This window comes from Myotis lucifugus, unplaced genomic scaffold (genome assembly GCF_000147115.1).
Source record: "Myotis lucifugus unplaced genomic scaffold, Myoluc2.0 scaffold_0, whole genome shotgun sequence".
Classification (NCBI taxonomy): domain Eukaryota; kingdom Metazoa; phylum Chordata; class Mammalia; order Chiroptera; family Vespertilionidae; genus Myotis; species Myotis lucifugus.
In genome coordinates this window covers 2,087,388-2,111,371 of record NW_005871048.1, presented here as the reverse complement: position 1 = coordinate 2,111,371, position 23,984 = coordinate 2,087,388, and the positions used below count along the sequence as shown (strand labels likewise).

Sequence of the window (23,984 nt, the reverse complement as noted above, 5' to 3'; positions counted from 1 at the left end):
CCTAGGTTGTGGCTTAGATCATAGGTCGGGGTATGTATGGGAGGCAGCTGACCAATGTTTCTCTCTCTCTTCCCCTTCCTCTCTCTCTAAAAATTAATAAAAAACATATCCTCTGGTGAGGATTAAAAAGAAAAAGAAGAAGGCAGTTTGTTGATGCTTTACGATGTGGGATAGACTTTGGATATATTTGTTAACTAGAATAAGGAAGGGAAGCATTCAGCATGTGCCATTCTTAGAATAAAGCTGCAGATAACATGCAGTTTCACACTCAAAAAAAAGTTTTGAGTTCGTCCAACTTATTATGGTTAGCATATACTTGGTTACAAAATAAATAGCATGGGAATATCTATGACCTACAAAATTCAATTATAAATAAATTCAATCTAAGAAAATACACCCAGATTTTTAAAAATCAAAGTCAAAGATTTCTTACACATTAGAATGTTAGATTTATTTTTTCTCATGTATAGAAAACATGTACTTATTCCAAATGTAACATAGTTATTCAAAAAAATTTTAAGCTGCTCACTTAATTTTAACATTGATTTCGTAATTTTAGAGAGTCGTCCTCCCCTTCTGAGAGGTTTTCCTCTGTTCCTGGCTTAGGATGTTGATACTAAAATGAATGGGGACTCATGCTTTGCACAGGACTCACTATGCCTCACTCTTACGAGCTCACGCAGGCTCTGAGAGCATCTAGGACCACAACTCAGTACCACCACATCATGTCCAACAGGGTGAGAAACAATGAAAAGCAGTTATTAACCAGCATAAAATTCTTACATTTGATCTGATCTCATTCATTCATTTGTTGGCTGGGCTATTCATTCAGAAAAGACTTATTGAGACCAAACTTGTATGCAAGGTACTACTACACAGACATAAAGCTGCATAAGGCAGGACCTAATGAAGCTAACAGTTTGGCCAATGAGTAAAGCACAAGTTCCTGTGACAATATGGTAAACACAGAAATGAAGGAAATTAAAAATAATACGGTAGGGGCTGATGAATTTTGTCCAAGAGAATGTGGATTAGGTAGCAATGGCTATAAAGAAATGTGCTATCCGATTGGGGACTTGAAGAATCAGTTGAATTTTTGTTGTTGTTGTTTTTTTTTAGAATTTTTAAAAAATGTTAAAAAGCACTTTTACTAAATCATTAATAAAATGTGAGGATTTTCACATTTTCATAAACTAGGTAGGTCAGGCATCCTATTCGTTGAAGGGCCAGAATTTCAGTTAGTTTTAATGAGCACAGAGGGGGACATCAAGATGCTTCAGGTAGAGGGGATATTGTGGGCAAGGACCTGGACTGTGCTCATGTTCACAATGAGAGAAATGTGTTGGGTGAAAGATGAGTCCTGAATACAGTCTGGGTCATGTTCTAAAGGGCTTTGAATGCCCAAGAAAAGGCTTAGGACTTTTATATAGCTAGGCAGGAGATAAAGAGAGTTTATCATGATTTAATGGTAAACCAAATATCTGACATTAAAGAAAAACAACCTCAGTAAATCATTAGAAATCTTGATTTTGACTATCTGAATATGATGAAGAATATGCCTTCTTTTCAATGCAAACAACAACAAAAAAGAACAAGTGTCATCTGACTAAAGAAGGATTTAGCAATTTAAGAAATCAAGGATAAAGAAATAATTTAGAAATATGACATAAAACAGTAATATTTATTATGGCAAGTTCTGCCTTCTAACTAGTTTGTCTTTCTTCTTACCCCTCCCCAACTCCATTCCAATTCATTCTCAAAGGCCTTACCCACTTTCCTACCAAATAAAATGTTACATATACCTTATTTGGTATTTCCAGAAATTCACAGTAAAATCCTCATTTATTTCTCCAGCCACATTTCTTCTAGCCATATTCTAGAACAACTTTCCTGAAGCCAAAATCTATGACATATAGCCATTGATGTTCAGTAATGACTCCCAAGTTGACATTTTTCCCGCAGAGGTGAGTCCATTCACTGTTTCAAGCAGATGATTGTGTGTGTGTGCATTATTTTCCTATATAGTTGAAGAAAATTAAGCCAATTTTGGTTGTTCTACTAATTTTCAATTCTCATAGCTGTTAAATTATGTTAAATGAGCCCTGGCTTATGTGGTTCAGTTGGTTGGAGCTTTGTCCCATACACTGAAAAGGTTACCGACTCAATTCCCAGTCAGGGCACATACTTAGGTTGTGGATTCGATCCCTATCTAAAGCAGGATCTATCTCTCTCATATTTACTGTTGGATGGAAAGAACTAGCATAGTGTCTGGCGTATCAGTACATTTTAGTAAATGAATTCAGGCCTCAGCCCTTTCGTTGGGGCTGACTCTGTATTTCCATTTCAGCAACCCAGTTCACTTGGGCACCATCATCAGGATCTACAGAGGCCTGGCAGTCAGTTGCTGACATATCCTCCTGGTAAGGATAGGAGACTGGCACTATCCAGATGACCATCCTCTAGTAAACCAAGCAACTCCATTTTTGGGTGCTGGCTTAATTTTCCTAATTCCTGTATCTCATGAATCTTTAATGCCCCAAAAGTCTAAGACTTGCTCAATAATGGTTGACCTACACATGATCAAGAAGCACTGTTCCGTTTCTCTAAACAAAGAAGAACATAAAATATATTTAGCTTTAATTTGAATGTGTTTAAAGAACAAAATTAAAGGTGTCCATTACTTTTCCATCATAAATATTTTCACTAGAATAAGCAAGGCCTAAGTAAATAAGACACTGACTATATTCATGATTCAAAAGAACACTTAATTACTACATTCTTCTCCAAAGCAGAATTTTTAAAATCTTTCTCATGCCTTTGTGTCGCTAATGCTGGGCAAAAGCAATGTCTTGAGGAAGTTTTTCTTCATTTCAAAAATGACTCTGACAACATAAAACAAACCCAGATGGCTTCTGAAACTGAAGTCTTTGCAAAGAGCATCTGGTCTATCAATCTCTCAATAGTGGTACCGTTTATTTTAAACAACTCTTTCAGCCATTTTCCCAATGGTTTTATAATCGTTGCCATCTTCATACCTGTTTGGGCTGTTCTGTCATTATAAAGAAGCAGTGTATTGTGCTTTCAAAAACACAAGGCTTACCAATGCACCGAGAGCCATCAGTTGAGGTTACGTATCCACGTGGACAAATGCAAAAATAGCTTCCCACGGTGTTGGAGCATTCGCCAGTTTCACATATCCCAGGAATGACGCTGCACTCATCGATGTCTAATCAAGGGAAGAAGGAGAAGACGGTGAGAAAGGCCTTCATTAAATAGCTTTTAGAAGGGATTTTAAAAAAAAGAGTATGAGTGCAATCATGGTTGATTAGGTCAGATCATATAACCCTGAAGATACTCTTGTTTCAGGCCCTAAAGAATTTCTCACACATATCTATGGGAACTGAGATGAAAGTAAACTCCCATGGCAGTAAAACAAGGCCAACTAAAGCAAAACTCTATATCCTTTTTTTTTCCCCAAATGCAATTTAAATTGGAAATAAGTAAAAATGTCAACGTTTTAGTTTCCATTCTACATCAGTTAGGAATTATCCTACTACAGCCTTTATAAAAACACATACAGGGATTATATTTTAAAATATGGAGTAGCTACATTTTAAATTTTTATAGCTAATTTTCATACTAATCTTTTGAACCAATGGAAGGTGGCAAATGCTTTTTTTTTTTCTTTAATTTGGCTTCAGGAAATGTTTTTGTACTTACATCTGAATATGGGTATATTTGACATTCTGGGAATTAATTCCAAATCTAAAATAATATAGAAACACCACAAAGGGCAAACTTGGGAGGTGTCCAGTTTTCCTATTGTACCTCCCTGCTAATTCATTCAGTTTACTCAATGCTGGGACTAGTCTATTCCCTTTCACATTAATGAAAGGTCTGCTTTCTTTTAAACTTTCTCTAAAGCAGGAAACCTGGCCATTTATATAAGCTTTAATGTACTTTTCTTCTAGTTCAATAAGCATCGAGAGGTGGAAAGTCAAAGCTACAATTTGGTACACTGGGCACTAATTGTTAATACACTGAAAAGGAAATGAGCCATTGTGAGGAAAATCCAGCTATGCCTGCTGGGAGTTGGCTGTCCTTTCTAAGGAACAGAGCTAGTAAAGACCAGTGAATACAGAGACCAATACTAAAAGACACACAAACAGATAATTACTGAAATATGAACTTGAGCATTTAGTTTTTTTAGTTACATTTATTTTTTTAAGAAATGTATTAATAAAAACAAAGGAAAATGTTATTGTAAATACAAGAAAAAATGATTATAAAAATAGTTGGCAATGCCTTTCTTTTTTTCAATATATATTTTTATTGATTTCAGAGAGGAAGGGAGAGGAAGAGAGGGATAGAAAAATCAATGATGAGAAAGAATCACTGATTGGCTGCCTCCTGCATGCCGCCTACTGGGGATCCAGCCTGCAACCCGGGCATGCGCCCTGACCGGGAACTGAACCGTGACCTCCTGGTTCATAGATGGATGCTCAACCACTGAGCCACACCAGCCAGGACGGCAATGCCTTTCTTGAATTCCTCTATAAGTCTATTCATTTATCCTTCCTTTCCCATTTATTCTATCACTCTTGCTTACAAGCTGCATCATGAAATAACTATATGCTCATGCGTCTTCTTGGAATATGCATATAAAAAAATTACCAGATTCAGACATTCTCTAAAATAATATCTTTATTTGAGGCTTAATAGTCAACCACTGAAGGCACAATTGTACAAATCAAAATCCTCCAACTCCCCAGGAGAGATCAGAATTCTAACAGGAACTGACTACATGAGGGGCATATATGTAATTTGGTGAGTTACCATCAGACTTAATCCAACAAAATGAAACCATGTGTACAAAATTAAGACCCGTTGCATCTTGTGTTTGCTGTCTTAGCTCAGTGCATCCTAAAAAAACTGAACTGGATTCAGAAGAGAAAGAACACTAGAAAAGTTGTACTTGGTTAACCAAATAAATTAATCAATCACTTCTGGACAAGGAAGACAAAAAAAAAAAAAGAGAGAGAGAGAAGAGCACAAAGTACAGCAGCAAGAAGTGCAAAAGTGAAGAGCCAGAAAACTTGCCTCTGATCCTCTTACATCTAAAGTTATACCAACAGTCAAGGCACTTATGGGGCTCAGGATTAATCCAAATTCTTAAAAATTAAGAACTTAAGTCTTTCATTTAACCATTAACTCTCATTTCTTGGCATTTCCTTTCATAATAAAGAACTTCTTTGTTCTCTACTTCCAAATATCCTTCCTGACAACAAAAAGAGTACACAACTGAAAGATGTTTAACATTTTCTTTTTTAAGGAGAAAAATATTTGGAACATAGAAGATCACATGGAATGATATTAAATTTGTGGGTTTTGTGTTAAATATTTTATTGTTCAAAAACTCCATGTTTCACAATTCTCCTTAGAATTGAGTAGGAATTTTAAAAGGTTACAGTCAAAATAATTACATGTAAAAGGCTCTCGGCAAAGTATTTAAGAATTCTATATGAAAAACAAGAATGTTTTTCATTTATTTTTGAGCTAGACTCCCTCCAAAAATTTTTAAATTAAAACATTTGGTGTTTTTTTTCTTTTTTTACTGCATTTCAATGTAGCGATGCCCAATATTTATTCATCCATTTAAACTTAAATTTAGCATTAATATTTATGTTAAGAAGGATGTATGCATTTAACTCTTTTGTAGTATCATTTCTTCAAGAGCATCCTATATAATGAGAGGAATATGCTAATTAGCTGTTACGCCCTGAGGCGTAACGACCAAGCACTTCAGGACCAGATCACAGATCAGCAGGAGGGTGGGCCAGCGAGGTACAGGCGGCTGCTGAGAGCTACAGGAGGGGGCAGGGCAGCAAGCTATGGGGGCAGGGGGAGAGGGGAGAGGGGCAGAGGGTGAACAGCTACAGGAGGGCGGCAGTGACCTACTGGCTACAAGCATGTGGCAGAGAGCTACAGGACGGGGCAGGGCAGCAAGCAAGCGGGAGGTGGAGAGCTACAGGAGAGGGCAGGGCAACAAGCTATGAGAGGTGGCCGGGGGAGCTACAGGAGGTCAGAAGCCAGCGGAGAGCTATAGGAGGGCAGCAGCGACCTACTGGCATACGGATTCATGCGCAGGGCTACTAGTATGTCATAATCTGGTTTGGAAGTATTATCTTCTCAAATATAAAGTGTATATTGCATAGATATATACAAATGTGCCTATGTCTATTCATGGGGAAGCCATTTGTTTAATGGGAATTATTTTCATTCATGCTCTGCATACCTAATGTGCCTCCACCTACCTTCCATTAACTTTTTTAAAAAGTTTATCAGTTTGAAGGCTTTGGTCTGCAAATAATAGAAAATCTGATCCAAACTGACATAAACCAGAAATTTAATAGCTTGCATATCTGAAAGTTCAGAAGGGGCATGGACTTCAGGACTGGTTTCTGTGAGATACACTCAACCATGCCCTCCTCTGTGCTTCGACGTTATCCTGAGGGTGCCTTCCTTGATAGAAGCAACATGGCTGTAGCAGTTGTAGGCTAGACCTTTGACTGGGACATCAAGCAGAAGAGAGGGTGTCTCTTCTTGTGATTCTCTCTTAAGAGCAAGAAACCTTTTTCCAAAGAAAACCAAGCAAAGCTTCCCTTTTGTTTTAATGTCCTCAATGAATCACATGCCTATTTTTGAAAACTCCTCTAGTCAGGAGAGTGTGCTGATTGGAATAGAGTCCCGAACCAATGACAGTGGCAAGTGGGAATGCAGTTAGCTTTAGACTAATAATAGAGAATGTGACACAGAGGGAAGAACATATTTTGAGATTAAGTTGAGTTTGGGACATTTTGAACTTGAGATGTTTGAGAGAAACAGGCAGAAATTCCAATTGTGCCACTAAAAATTTGAAACTCAGTAAAGATGTAAGGCATAAATATGTACATTTGTGGTTTATCACCAACTCCATGAATTGCATTTTGAAGCTGTAACAATAGATTGGATCTCAAAGACAATACATAAATGAAAAGAGTTGAACTTAAGGAGGGAACTCTGAGAACCACCACCATCTAAGTGAAAGTCAAAGGAAGAAAGGCCAGTATAGGAGGCTGGGAAGGAAAGGTTAGGGAAGTAATAGGAAGAGTATGATGAATGGAGGCTAAGAAAGAACACTGTCAAAAAGGAGGCGGTTTTTTAGTGTGCCATGGAAAGGTAAAGAGAGAGAAGGAGTGGAAAGTGTTTGATAATTTGAAGAGGCTGAACACTTTTTTTTTTTTTTAAAGAAAACTAGATCTAAGCAAAACCATCTGACAGGTTACTGACTGCCAAACCACATAACCTCATATTTGTCAACCAACATTTACAACATTTACTGTAAATCTTACTCAAAGCAGAATATAATGAATAATTTGGTAAGTAGTGCTAAGTGTGATCTCAGATATCACTGAATTCTAAGAACAGTGCCCTAGAGATTGTCAGTTCCAATATGTACATGTCATACATAAAAGCAATCCATGGAACAATTGTGTTACAGAGAATTAGAACATCAACAAGAAATTTTTTTTTAAATGTGTTCTTAGAATATTTATTTCCATGTATGCCAAGGAACTTTACGTATTTGGCCATTCTGTATATTTTTTTTGGTATAAAAAGTATATTCTGTTGATATTCAACTTCTATTAATTCATATACTGTTTAAAATTAGGAATATTCATGACCAAAGTTTAAACCCAATAAATTGCTATTTCAAGCTTTTTAAAGGACATAAGCATTATTGAAATAAAATAAGTTGTAATGGAAAATTAATGTTTTCTTTCTCCTTTTCAGATTTTGAAAGCAAGGTATACACAGAATTTCATTGTATATTTATAAAGCCTTATTTAAATACAATAATTGTGTGGTAATGTAATTCACTTTTATTTAAAGTATAAAATTCAATGGTTTTTAATATATTCATAGGATTGTGCAACCATCATTACAACCTAATTTGAGAACATTTTCATCCTCCCAAAAGTAGTTCCATCTCATCAATAGTCACTCTCTCTGTCTTCTTCCAAGCGCTAGGCAATAACTAATCTATAACTAATAGATCTATAAGTAATACTAACTAATCTGTCTCTATATATTTACCTGTTCTAAACATTTCATATAAATTGATTCATACAATATCTGATCTTTCATGACTGGTTTCTTTCACTGAGCATAATGTTTTCAAGGTTCATCCATGTTGTGGCATATATCAGTACTTCATACCTTCAGATTGTTGAATAATATTCCACTGTATGGACATACCACATTTTATTTATCCATTCATCACTTGATGGTATTTGAGTTGTTTCCATTTTGGGGCTATTATAAATAAAGCTGTTATGCACATTTGAATACTAGTTCTATTAAGATATGTTTTCATGTCACTTGAGTATATACACAGAAGTGAAATTGCTGTCGTATAATAACTATTAAGAAACTGCCAAATTGTTTTCCAAAGTACCTGTAATATTTTACAGTATCACTAGCAATATATGGAAATTCCAATTTCTCCACATCCTGCAAACACTCATCATTATCTTTTTTATTGTAATGGTGTGAAGTGGTATCACACTGCAGTTTTGGTTTGCATTTCCCTAATGACTAATGATGTTGCACACATTTTCATGTGATTATTGGCTTTTTATAACTCTTCTTTGGATACTACTATTCAATTATTTTGCTCAGTTTTTAATTGAGTTGTATTTTTATAATTGAGTAGTAAGAGTTCTTTATATATGTCCTACATATGATACATAATTTGCATATGAATTTCCATATGAACCTTAGAATCAGATTGTCAATTTCTGCTAAAAAAAAAAAAAGCATTTCAATGAATACTGTGTTTTATCTAAAGATCAATTTAGGAAGCATTGCCTTCTTAATAGTAACTTTTCTGGTCAGAAAGAAAGAGTATCATGAGGGTGATTAAAGAGATGGAGGAGATGCCCTAGCTGGTTTGGCTCAGTAGCTAGATCATTGGCCTGTGGACTGAAGGATTCCAGGTTCGATTCCATGCCTGGGTTGTGGGCTCTATCCCCAGTAGGGGGCATACAGGAGGCAACTGATCAATGATATATAAGAGTTGGAAGAGAGAGCTGGAGGAGAGAGGTTCTGTGTTAATGTGTATTAGGATGGCTTTGACTGTAGGTAAAGAGGACGTGTCAGGAAAGAGAAGAGATACAAGCTAGAAACAACTAATTAATGGCAAGAGTTAGAAGGAGTTTAGAACAGTGAAAGAATTAAGTGCAGAGTTGGAACATTTTTTTCTGGAAAGATGGAAAGATAATTCATCAAACACAGGGAAATGGAAAATGCAGATGTAGTAATAGAGGGAATCTGAGCTTGAGTAAGTTCACATCAAATAGCTCAGTCTTTTCAATAGAATAAGACAGAGTACTTATGTACAAAACTTTCATGTGCATAAGAATCACCTGGACAGCTTATTACACATGCAGATTTTGACTTCTAGTCAAGATACTTCAGTACTCCCCTTCTGCTCCAAACACATAGCAGTGACAGATGACATATAAAAAGAGAAAACAAAAAGACACAGCTGGTTTCAAAATACAAGATAAACATTTCCTTGGACCAGAAACATAACTGCAAAGCAGAGAGACAGCTGAAACTAGGGGTTTGCTGGACTCCTTCCCCAGAAGCTGCCAGTGGTGGCCAGGAGATCAGAGTTATGCCCAATGATGACATTGTGTGATAAAAACTAGAGGAGAACAAGTGCAGAGGAGAAAAGGGTCAGGAAAAACTTCCACAGGAAACTGACAGTTAAACTGAAACATAATAAATAGGTCACCAGAGGCTATGGCAATGAAATGGAATATTGTTTTCCAAGCAGAGTAAAGAGCACACACAGAGACAAGGTAAAAGAGAGCATAATTTATCTGAGGAACTAAGTAAATGTTAATGTGTCTTGAGTCACAGAGCATGTTGAAAGAAAGGAGGCTGGAGAGGTAAGCAGAGGACGGCATACAGGAACTTCATCCTAAGAACAGGGGACTCAAACAAGGGAGTTACATGACTAAATTTGTGTTCTGGAAAGATCACCATGGCTGCAATATGGAAACGGTAATGGACTGAAACAAGCAGGAGATAGAGAGACCTCAAAGAAAGCCGTCCCAAAGATAGAGAAGAGAGACAGTGGTGATGAAGGTAGAAAAGTGGATCAACTCAAAATATATTTAGGAAGTAGAATCTATCCAAATGTCTTGGGATAAAATGGTTGTCAGGAAAGGGAGGTATTGAGAGTGGTACCCAGATTTCTGTCTTGGGCAAGAGAATGGATGGATAGTTGGGTCAATCACTGAGATGGATGACATGAGAAATGCTGGTAAGGCACATATAGAGTGGGCTTAGTGGAGCTTGAGTCTGTGTATGAGTATGAGCTAACTGTGGGACATTGAAAGCACGCGTGACTCAGAGGCAGCTGCATAGGAGAAATCTGTGTCCTCTTTTGGGAATCCAACTCTATAATTTTTTTATAGGAATGGGAAAAGTCCATCTAGTGATCCTGATGAAATTAGATTTACTTGACTGGTGAGGCTATTCCCTAAATTACAATGCATTCAAGAATAAGTCAGAAGAAAGAAAGTAGAGAATGACTGTAAATAATTCTAAAATTGGATGTGAAGAGAAAGGAAAAAAGAGGGCAGTAGCCCAAAGGGAAATGAAAAGAGAAGGATACCATTTTTTAGAAAGACAGAAAACACCAGGGGCCATGTAGAGGACAGAAGCCTACTATCTGTCATGTAATGTCAGTATCTTTGTGTTATTTCAGGGTTTTACCATAGAAAGATTATATATTCCTTCTTAATCCCTTTTTCCTCTTGTTATTGATCTAGGGAAGTACATTTTTAAAATAATTTCTGTTTGTTAATATTAATAGGAACTTTTTAATAAAGAGTTTTGGGTCTACGTGGGCAAAATAATAACATTATTAAAGGGTTACAATGGTAGCAATGTAATGAATGGTTCCCTTTTGGCTTGAAATTAATACTGCATCTTTGTAAATACTAATTTGGAGTAAGTCACTCAGGCATGAATTAAAGGCAACAAGAGGCAGTTCCATCACAGTGCATTTTAACATTATAGCAATAGTTGGAAAGCTATTTCTATTTCAAAATGCATTAAAGTTACTGGTAACATAGTCAAATATTATGAGTTTAAATTTTTGGTCTGCATTCCAAAATGGTATTTCTTTGGAAGTGTAGCTATTTGCCAGCAGTGACTTTTCCTTTCCTTTCTTTCCTTCTCTTTTTTCTTTTCTTTTTAATTTACTCTGGGTGGAAACATTTTGTTAGTCCAAGATAAATAAGACCAAATTATTTATAAGTTTTAAAATATTGAAGACTTAAGATGATGAAGCTGAGTTTCTGTAGGAAAATACTTTCAACAATTGAATGGTAAGCTGTTAAAATTATGTCCTCCAGAATCTTCCTTTCTTCTAATCCTCCCTGCCTTCTACAATTACCTAAAAATATTTAAATATAGGGAAATTAAATCAAAAGGCTCCCTTACTGTTGAGTAAAACCTACACTTTCAACAACACAAATGTCAGGAAATTCCAAAGTTAAATTCACTATAACCATTTGGACTTGGCAAAGATGCAAGAATTTAATATTTTCTGTTCCCATTTTTTCTTGTTAAACATCAGTACATTAAGATGTAATCATAAAATCCCCAGGATTTTAAAAATATTTTGGCACAATGCAGTAATAACCGCAATTTAAGAAATCTTGATCTTTTATCGATACTCTAATGATGCATCAAGTCACTTATTTTGTATTTTCTAAATAAATGACATCCAGTGGAAAAGAAATCTATCCTATATTCCATTATAAAAGTATCTCAGACATATTCATTAATCTCTGTGCTTTTCATACTTATTACCATTAAAAGAAAATAACAAAAATGGTATATTCAGTTATAAGACTATGAGCAATTCTTATAAAGAAAGTTAATCTTTGAATTAGTACAGATGTGTTTTCTTGGGTTTGTTTGATTTCCTTATTTCCTTATTCATCTGACAGGTTACATTGATATACAGTCAGTTTAGATTCAACAAGTAACTGTACACACACTGAATTACAGACATATCTGTGTATTATACACAAAACGCATACAAGAGCAGATATGTGAAGACAGAGAGCTCATTCCTAAGGCTCAGCTTCAATTAAACTTTGATCTGTTCAACGGAGTGATGCATGCCATCCGTTAGCATTCTCTGAGCCAAGTGGCAAATTTAAAATGGCTAACATGGGAGGCTCAGCAAGACCTTGACTGGATCTCACTCAGGTCACACTCTAACCAGGCTACTGGAGCACAGACATCTTGAATGATTACTTTATGGTGCAGGACAGAACTGTTACTTATCCACAGGAAGTTATCTGGACAACTCATCTCCTTTCTTTGAGGTCCTGATTGGGCAGATGAGAAACATACATTCACTGCCCCTTCCCACACTCTAGTTCATAGACAACAGTTTCCAAAAATGATCCTCACTACTGTTAGTTCTCTTCAACCTCTTTAAGGATTCTCTTTTTACATAGCCTGGAGGTGAGGTATGAACCACTGAAGGCAGGACAATCTTCCCCTTTCTCTCCACCTCCTTTTCTCCCTCATCTCATTCCTATTGCTCAAAAGTTATGCAAATGATAAAGACAGTAGTTACATATTGTATAGTAACATTCCTAAATTTTAATTACTTTCTTAAATAGGAGCATATTCTAGAATACATTTTATTCATGAGATCTACATAGTTTGATTCCAGATAGAAATATTAATATTTAATTACCTAGCTACTATAAATCCTATATACACTAGTATCCAGTTTATATAAAATTGCAACATTATACTTTGTGAAAAGAAAACATCAAAAATAACAATCTCCCATCTTGAAGCTATAAGGAAAAAATATACAGGAAATACTTTAAAATATAAAATCAAATTTCAAATAAATGCCAGAATGCTTTACTTCCTGTTTTTCTTTGCTAGTTAATTATGAAAAATATTTTTCTATCATAATAAATTAAGAGAAAATCTTCCATGTGGGAGAAAAAAATTATGATAATCTAATTTGTGAATAGCTGTATTGTATGAGTTTGTTAAGTTGAATTAATTTTCTAAGCCTACAACTAAATATTCACAATATGGTTTTACTAAAGAATTGGACGAAAAATTTTTTTAGTAAACTTCAAATGTTTTCTATTACAAAGTATCTTCAAAGGCTTCAAATCTGTTATGCTTAGAACCAACAAAACAAGAAAGCAACCTCTGATATTTTTTTTCAAAATATCATTAAAAGCACTTTTGTATATGCCTTCATGTTAAACAGAAGCTTTAGAAAAAGTTTGCTAATATTTTTGTTTCTTTTTAAAAAATAAAATACAATACTGACTGCGATAACACACACATCCCTTCTTTTTGAGTGACGCACTGATTCATATCCCATATAACTTACAGGTAGATGCATAAAAGTAGAACAACCTGAAATGGCGTTAACAATGTTGAGAGCACTTTCTTCTAATTTTAGGAATGGCCAGGTTTCCAACTGCACTCTAGGTAACAGTAGAGATTAGGAAAGGAGCAATATTATATAAAGAAGGGTAGCAAGAATAGAAACTTATAGTTGGAGGTAAGAAAGGTAGACCTACAAAGAAAGATAATAAAGCTAAATTTACCACGATCTTTGCAGGGCATTGTTTTCCCTTTGGAACTCTTTGGCAAACATAATGGCAACTCTGAGTTCCAGTTGAAGAACATTCATTTTGGGAAGTCAAATAGCTTTCTGATGATGATGATGATGATGATGATGATGATGATAAATCTTACTATATCATTTTTCAAACTCATCAAAGAGCCACATCTCACCTATTGCTATATCACTGAATCATCTATAGTATTACATATATATATATATATATCTATATATATATATCTTTCATTTAAAAAATTTAATATGAGAGAACTTTTTAGGGCAGTGAAAATACTCAGTGTGATGCTATAATGATGGATACATATCATTTTAAATTTGTCCAAATCCATGAAATGTACAGCAGAACTATTAGGTAAACCATGGACTTTGGGTGATTATGATGTGTCAATGTGGTTAATTACTGTAACAAATGTACCGCTCTGGTGGGGATGTTGATAATGAAAGATGCAGTGCATGTGTGGGGGCAGGGAGTATATGGAAAATCTCAGTACCTTCATCTCAATTTTGCTAGGATCCTAAAACTGCTCTAAAAAATTAAGTCTTTATAAAAAAAAAAGTAATATGATCTTTGTTCTAATCAACAGTATTTTCTGGAATAACATCCATAAACATGTATGATGTACTACTTGTGTGTTTTTTCTTAAAACATTTTATTAAAATTATTATAACTATTAAAATAAAAAATTGTTTATCCATGATCCACCTAAAGTCATCTATCTAGTATAGAAAGTCATCTATCTAAGGAAATAGCTGCAGAATTAGATAGAGAGAGACTATTTGAAATAAGGCAAGAATAGTGGTAATCAAAAATGGACTAGCAATCTGAAACCCACTGCCTGTTTTTGTAAGTAAAGTTTTCTTAGAACATAGCCATGCTCATTCAATTATGTATTTATTTTCTATGGCTGCTTTTACATGTGTGTTAGGATACCAGAGTTGCATATTTGCAAAAAAGAGGGACTTCCACATCCTAAAATGTATTATTATCTGGCCCTTTACAGAAAAAGTTTGTCGACCCTTGATCTAGAAGGGTTCTGAGCTTAAGAGTATCTCACAAGCATCTTGAGGAGTTTGCTTTAATTTAAAGTAATAAAACTGAAAATCATAGCATTTGGGTAAAATTTATACGAAAATGAAAGTTCAGGATGTCATTTGGGAAACTAACCTCAAAAAGAAGACCTGTATCAGAGAATTGGAAAATGAAAGTCAAAAAACAAGTTTTAAATTAAACTAGAATTCTAAAGGATATATTAATTTTCTGATACTTTCTTTTACCAGAATTAAAAGAAAGTTAAAGTATGCCGTTGGTATTTTAATGGGGATTGCATTGAATCTATTGATTGCATGGGTAGTATGGACATTTTAATGATGTTGATTCTACCAATCCATGAACACAGTATATTCTTCCATTTGTTCATGTCTTCCTCTAGTTCTTTTTTCAGCATCCTGTAATTTTCTGAGTACAGGTCCTTTACTTCCTTGGTTAAATTTACTCCTAGGTATCTTAATTTGTTTGTTGCAATGGGATTGTTTTTTTAGTTTCTCTTTCTGTGAGTTCATTATTGGTACATAAAAAGCCATAGATTTCTGGGTGTTAATTTTGTATCCTGCTATATTGCCGAATTCATTTATTAGTTATAGTAGTTTTTTGAAGTCTTTAGGGTTTTCTATGTACAATATCATGTCATCTGCAAATAATGAGTTTTACTTCTTCTTTTCCAATTTGGATGCCTTTTATTTCTTCTTCTTGTCTGATCGCTATGGCTAACACTTCCAGTACTATGTTGAACAGGAGTGGTGAGAGTGGGCATCCCTGTCTTGTTCCTGTTTTTAGGGGAAATGGTTTTAGTTTTTGCCTACTGAGTATGATGTTGGCTCTAGATTTGTCATATAAGGCTTTTATTATGTTGAGGTATGATCCCTCTATTCCCACTTTGCTGAGAGTTTTTATCAGGAAAGGGTGTTGGATTTTGTCAAATGCCTTTTCTGCAACGGCATACTTCAAAGACCTAGAACAAACTCCAAAAATTCACCTGGAATAAAAAAAGACCCCGAATAGCTGCAGCAATCTTAAGAAAGAAGAACAAAGTTGGAGGGATAACAATACCAGATATCAAACTATACTACAAAGCCACTGTTCTCAAAACTTCCTGGTACTGGCACAAGAACAGACATATTGACCAATGTAACATAACAGAGAATCCAGAAATCGACCCAAGCCATTATGCTCAATTAATATTTGACAAAGGAGGCAAGAGCATACAATGGAGTCAAGACAGTCTTTACAATAAATGATGCTGGGAAAATTGGACAGATATATGCAAAAAAAAAAAAAAGAAAGAAAGAAACTAGACCACCACCTCACACCATACACAAAAATAAACTCAAAATGGATAAAGGACTTAAACCATAAAAACCCTAGAAGAAGCCATAGGCAACAAAATAGCAGACATTTGTCGTAGAAATATCTTTCCTTTTCTAGGGCAATGGAAACTAAAGAGAAAATAAACGAATGGGACTACATCAAAATAAAAAGCTTCTGGACAGCGAAAGAAGCCATCAACAAAACAACAAGAAAGCTCACTGCATGGGAGAACATATTTGCCAATGTTATCTCCGATAAGGGTTTAATCTCCAAAATTTATAGGGAACTCATACAACTTGACAAAAAGATAAACAATCCAGTCAAAAAAATGGGCAAAGGACTTAAATAGACACTTTTTGAAAGAAGATATACAGAAGGCCAAGAGACATGTGAAAACATGCTCAAAGTCACTAATCATCCGAGAGATGCAAATCAAAACAACGAGGTACCATCTCACACCTGTCAGAATGGCTATCATCAACAAATCAACAAATGACAAGTGCTGGTAAGAATGTGGAGAAAAAGGAACCCTCTTGCACTGCTGGTGGGAATGCAGACTGGTGCAGCCAATGTGGAAAACAGTATGATATTTCCTCAAAAAATTAAAAATGGAACTCCCATTTGACCCAGTAATCCCACTTCTAGGAATATATCCCAAGAAAACAGAAACATCAATCACAAAGGATATATGCACCCTTATGTTCACAGCAGCACAATTTACAATAGCTAAGATTTGGAAACAGCCTAAGTGTCCATCAGCAGATGAATGGATTAGAAAACTATGGTACATCTACACAATGGAATACTACGCTGCTGTAAAAAAGAAGGAACTCTTACCATTTGCAACAGCATGGATGGAACCAGAGAGCATTATGCTAAGCGAAATAAGCCAGCCAGAGAAAGATAAATATCACATGATCTCACTCATTTGTGGAATATAATGAACAACATAAACTGATGAACAAAAATAGAACCAGAGTCATAGAAGCATCAAACAGACTGTCCAACCTATGAGGGAAGGTGCGGTGAGGGGGTAAGAGATCAACCAAAGGACTTTTATGAATGCATATAAGTATAACCAGATTGAGGGGAGAGTAGTGAGGGCATGTGCTGAGGGGTGGGGGCGGCCGAGGAGAGGTCAATGGGGGAAAAAGGAGACTTATGTAATACTTTAAACAATAAAGAATTTAAATTACATAAAATAATAATAATAATGCAGGGGAGATAAGACCTATTGAACAATGCCTATCCAAAGTAGACAAGCCTAAAATAAAAATTTAAAAAGCAAACAACAACAACAACAAAAAATTAACATAAAAAATACTGATTTTGCTGGGTAAGAGGTATTCTTAATGCAGACAGGAACAAAATGAAAAGCTGCTTACTTTTATATGATAGAACTATTATGATATTCTATGACAAATAGAAGGAAAGGAAACTTTTATTTATAGGCACATAGTCCTGGAAGCATTTCCAAGAATTTGGAAGATGAAACCTATAGCTGAAGAATATGTTTATGCTACACCTTAGCATCAGCTAAAGGCAGTTAAATTAAGCCCCACTAAATGTAATTTGATTGCATATAGCTGTTGGTAAATATTGCCTAAACTGTCTTCTGTCATTCACTAGAACTTAGCCACATTCCCAACTTAGCCATGCATTTGCCCTAAATGTGCTGCTGCTGGACTGGGACAGAAATATATACCAGATAGTTTTCACAGCTAAACTGAAAAAGACATGTTAGCATGTGAAATATGAAACTACAGCTCATTAGGAAAACTAAAGCTTACGTTTTAAAAAATACCCACAGTAACCAATCTAATATCCATATGATGACATTAAAAGAAACATACTCATACCATAGCTAAGTTTATTTATTTGTTCATTTATATTTAATTTTGTGTCCTTGAAATAAAAGCTACTTAAAATAGTTGTATTCTGAAAGTAAGGAAAACAATAGGTACTTGGAGAAACAATTTACCTCACTTTGACCAAGAGCAGGTTCTATAGTTAAAATGTTCAAAATCATTCACAGTATCCTTAAAATGTAATTAATTGTACTAAAATCTAGCAAAGGCGAAGTAGAGATGAGAAACATTGCACACTGAAATATGAAAGGATTGCATTAAGAAAAAGATTCCTAGGTCAGGACTAAGAAAGAAAGATAATTCAAGCATTTCACAGCTTTGATTATTTATATCTGTACTAAATGGAAGCATCTAACATAAATTAGCAGCCTGGAACAATTTTCGCCAGTCCTTCATATATTTTTCAATGCCTGGGTATTGAATGAAGTATACACAACGTCAGTAAGTGACAACACTTGCAAGAAATGCAGTCCTGGATCAAGGTATTGTATTTCAAGTTCTGTTACATTTTTACTTGACTACAGCAGGATATTTCTTTAGAGTAGACTAATTTCCTTCAGGCATTGAGCCATGGTAATTTGTGAAATGGCCTCTTTCTCTCTCTCTCTCTCACTTTTCTCTCAACAGAAGCTAAAGATATATTTCAGGAATATTATAAAACTAGGATTTTATTTTGTTTATTTTTGTAGGCATTATTACTTTTCCATTTCTACTATGAAACAAAAATTATTTAGTAAGTAAAATGAAGAAATAAGGAGGTATGTTTCGGTTTATATCTTTTCCCCCTAATGGCAAAGCTCAAAAGCGTTCATCTGATCCTTTCATTCCAGGGTAGAATAGATTTTTCTATCAATAACACACACCTAATTTTGTTTCTAAGAAAGGTGTTTTGGAGGCTCTCAATTTTTCCAGTGATCTTCAGCAGAAACCGAACTGCAAAAATAATGGAAATTACTTTACCAGGCTTTTTTTTTGGCTTTTTTTTTTGTATTTTAAAAGGGATTTAAATATACGATGGCACAGGGGAAACAACATTGGCCCCCACCATTTGGGAAAATTTCTCAGAATCCACTAAAATGCAATTTCCTGACCATTGTGTTATGCTAAATAAATCAAGTCCTCGGGGTCTCAAATGTCCATTTCTGTAATTTGGGTGGAACTGGGTTTAGGGGAGTAAAAACAGGCTGAAACCAGTCAGGAATTAATGGATAACCTAAAACCACAGTTCCATGTTTCCTCATCTTGATGATGGATTCGGGTCTATTTCATTGTTTGTGAATACTGTCATCAGAGTAGGCAAATATGTATTCTAGTAGGTCAATTTTGCTTTTTTTTTTTTTTTAGGATTAAAGGAGTTTATTTATAGGAAACTACTAAAAGTCACAATTGAAATGTTATATTAGAACTCTTTTACAATTAATTTTTAAAGATCTCAACTCACATGGTTTATTGAATCTTTTAAAATTAATTTGTCTGTACTATCTGTGCCTTCTTTAACAAACACTTAAAGTGTCAAATGCTTTCTTTATCTTATATAATACCATAAAGACCTCTTGCAGAAAATACCATTGTCATCCCCATGGTAAAGATGAAGGCATTCATTTGCTAGAGTTCACACAGTTACCACAAGGTTCAGCTGGAGCACAGATCCTGACATTTGAGTCCCAAATCTTGGGCTATTGACCACCATGCTCTCTTCTCTCTCAGCATTTGTTTATTTTTAATTGTACTTAAAACTTAAATTGTCATTTCTCTTTACAATGTTCCTCTTGTTATTAGAATAAAACTTTAAAAAGTAAATGTGTTATAAAAGTTAAAATGTGGTGTGCATATTCCCCATTTTGATTTACAACCTGGATGACATGCGAAAGAATAACTTCTTGTTGAATTTTTTATCCTGGAATCTGTCTTTTTCACAGACTTCATGTTAGTAATGATGATGTTACCCACTGTGCCTCAAATAAAGAACTCTTTCTCCTCTAGGCTTTCACAGAAAAGTATATGTGCAACTTTCCATGTAAGCCATTTTGTTTGGGTTGAAGTTAAAGGGGTGATGTCACTTTGGTAACTCCCTATGAAATACTGCTGTTAGTTGACTAAGACTGTCAAGGTAGTGCCCAAGTAACTTAACGCAATTGTTTCATTTGTGGGAAGAAACTAAAAGAGTTTAGATTGGCAACTTCTGACAAATATGCTCAGAGTAGTATGTGCTAATTCTGCCTCAACTGTCAGCTTTGGGCTGCTGTTGGCTGCCCCTTTGGACATCCTACCAGTCTTCCCAGCTGGTCCCACTTTCTTGGATGTGACCTTTTCATTCATGAGATACATGGGGGCTTCTAAAACTCAATCCTGAAAATCCCACTGCTAGCCTGGCATATGACCAGTACATCCTTTCCGATGATTTAAAAAAGTATAAATGGTTCATATTTCCATTTTAAATTTTATTTAATAGACAGGCAACAAATTTCTAAGCTACTCAATGCCCTGCTTCCAAACATAAATGCACCATGAAAGTAGATTCCTAAGAGCAAAGGACTTTTACTATCAACTAATTACAAGTAACTGCCTATTTTATATGGAGAGAGGAAGAAAGAATGAGAGACAGACACACACATCCTGCTGAAAGTCATTTTTGCTTAGCATCCATAGGAAAGCATGGCAAGTTAAGACAGGCTTTGATTCTCAAAGCTATTAGTTCCATTAAAAAAGTTTATAACATATAGTAAAAGGTTATATGTCAATTATACCTCAATGAAAGAAAGAAGACCAAATGAAAAGGCTGGAAGAGAGTGAGCGTAGGGAAAAGGAAAGGAGGGGAAGAAAATGGAAAACATAATCCATTCACTCACTCCAGTTTATTCAACAAGCACTTATTAAGAGAATACTCTCTATTAGGTGTTGAGGCATTGTGAAAAGTTCCTGAAAACTAGATCATAAGAATGTGGTTGGGGAGTAGGAATTATAATGAGGAATTGAATTTAACCCAATTTACTTTTGGGTCCAAGGTATCACAAGGAGATGACAAAAAAGTTTCCATTATTGTCCCTGTGTTAAGAAAAATTTATAATTTTGCTCTTGGGGAAAGAGTATGGGGAGCTGGGAGGAGGAAGGGTTAGGATTAGGGTAATGTTGAAGTACCTCTGTTTCTCCTGTATGATTTCTTGACCTGTATTATGAGCCCAAAGCCTAATGGAAGGGCCCTAAAGAGTGATCTAGAAGATCAACTTAGCTTGTGAGCCGGAGTAGGATTACTGACCACTCAGCAGATGCTTCCTCATCAAGCTGGGAGGAGGCCTGGGCATCACACAGGCCTGGGATGAGGTTGACGTCACCCTAACTGAAGAGTATGAAGTATGAGGGTCTTTATTTCCCAACTGGGCACCAAGCAACAGTGGGAACAAGGCTCCAGAATGCTAGTGATAGTGTGACCTAAGCTGCTTACACAGACATCAATCATAACAGAAGTATGAATGAGACACCTTTTAGAAATAAATGGATCAAAGGAGGACAAATATTCCTCTGGAAAATCAAAATGACTCTGGCTCCATAGTCTGTTCTATGCTGAGCAAACTAGTGGGAACAGTGGGCCCTACTCTGAAGGAGACATCTAGTTACAAAAGTTTACAGAGTGTATGTGTCTGGAAGAACATGCAACTATATAGGCCAATTATAACATTTTTAAAATATTTTTTATTGGTTTCAGAGGAATGGGGAAAGAGATATATAAATATCAATGATGAGGGAGAATCATTGATCGGCTGCCGCCTGCACACCCCACACTGGGGATCGAGCCTGCAACCTGGGCATGTGCTCTGACCGTGACCTCCTGGTTTACGGGTTGATGCTCACCTGTTCACAGGTTGATGAATTATAACTTTTAATATTAAATGAAAAAAGTAAGTTCCATAACAGCATTAAATCTTTTTTGTAAAGTTTTAAAAACTGAGATGTGTAACAGTAGTAGTAGTAATAATAAATGGAGTGTCTATAGGTTTAATAAAAGTACCTTAAAAAAAGGCAAGAAATGTTGAATCCCAGACACAAAGTGATAGTTATGTGGTGGAGGGGGAGGCATCATGGGTAGTGCAGGTAATTATCATAGTCCTAGATTTTGTTTTTGGTGGTTTCATAGGTGCTTATTTTATTATTTAAAATAATTAACTAAATAAAAGCAGGCTACAGGTGGAATAATAATGAGATTATGTAATAAAACAAATCCTATTATTAATATAATTCTGTGCAACACAGAGAAAGAGTTACATATTATATAAACGCATATGTATGTATGTAGAGAAAGAGTGAGAGTGAGCAAGAGAGAGAAAGATGAATTGCTGAAATAAAGAAATGCAAACACCATAAAGTAGAAAAAGATTGACCTGTTTTCTACTTAGAAAGTCCTAACCCACCCCACTGAAAGGAGCAGCTGTATTCTGGCTGCTCCATCAGTTCTACCTTCACTGGTAGAACTGCAGCTTCTTTGCAGTTGATGATGAGGATTTTATCAGCTTTTGTTAAAACATATAATGACGGATATCTTTTTTTCTTCACAATAGACTTTCACATACACCCTTTTAAATAATGCTTGTGTTTTTGTCAAAAGCAAATTATAATCAGTTTCATTGTAATTATCATCTCTGGCCCACCTCTCCCTTACTGTCTATTTTACTCCTTCTTCAAGCCACTGCACATATTTTAATGAGATTTTTTTCCTTGACAATTAATGACAATACCATTAAAGTGAAACACATTTCATTTGATGCTTCTAAGCACTTAATGATTTATAAAAGTAGTAGTTTTAAGGTTAAATGAAATTCTGCTCAAGTTCCAGATTTTCATTCCACATGTGAGAAGCATTAGATGTGCATATATTGTCTACTTGGCAGCACATAATGTGCCATGGACACAGTGCCCTGGGGGTTAAGGTTGCAATGCCCCATTACAAAGGTTCTACTAGGGTTGTACTCACTGTTCCAGGCCATCAGGAGGGAGACAAGAATTCTGCTACAGGAATTTGTTGAGAGCTTAACAGAGAAAGTAGCAAATAAATGGGTCTTTTCCTTCCTCTTCGTTTTTATTTTTTTGAGTAAATAGTACATTTACATGGCTCAAAGTAAAACACATATTAGAGCACTCAAGAAGTCTTTTCTGTCCCTTTCTCCAAGCCAGTCAATTTCCATCCCCTCAATATCAATGGACACAGATTTTCCAATATCCTTCTATGGACATTCTATGCATAATAAACATGCACACACACTTTATCTTTTTAAGATGAAAATGTTTTACAACTTACTTTTGTCACATAATAAAATATCTTAAACATATGTTTATATCAATATATAAAGTCAACAACCTTTCTTAAGGATGAATAGTTTCCACTGTGTATATGCTTCACAATTTAACCAGTTTACTCTCATGTGTATGTTACTATATTTTGCTATTACAAAAAAGACGGGAGGAATAAGCTTGTAAGTCCATCATTTGATTGAGGATAGGATAAATTGTTAGAATTAAAATTATGAAATAAATGTTATGTACATTTTGATAGATAGTTCTAAATTGCCCTCTACCAAGGTAGTACCAATTTTACACTTATCAGGAATTTATGAGTGTCTATTTCCCAAAACTCTCACAACAGTTTTTCCATTAGAATTTTTGTTTTATCCAAGTTTATAGATAAAAAATGTTATCTCATAATTTTATTGTGTACTTTCTTATTTTATTGGGTATTTTCTTATTGATTTGAAGAATTTTTTATGTATTAGAAACATGTCTTTATTTGTGTTATTAGTTGCAAGTGTTTTCCGAGTTTACCATTTGTCTTTTATTCTTACTTGTAGTGTGTGTTTTTTCTTTTTATTGCCTTGCAATTTATTTTATTTAATGTAGCTGAAATTACCAATCTATACCTCTAGAACTTTTAGGTGAAGTAACATATAAGAAATACTTTCTCAGATCTAAGACTGTATAAAAATCCCCATGATTATTTTAAATC

The 23,984-nt window shown here is 35.1% G+C and overlaps 1 protein-coding gene across 1 annotated transcript in view; it reads right to left on the bottom strand.

Moving 5' to 3' along the window:
- Positions 1 to 23,984, bottom strand: part of FBN2 (fibrillin 2) — a 242,315-nt gene that overhangs the window by 125,785 nt on the left and 92,546 nt on the right. Inside the window, 1 exon segment of the mRNA XM_006081068.3 lies at positions 3,101 to 3,226. Coding sequence (XP_006081130.1) covers positions 3,101 to 3,226 — 126 coding nt within the window.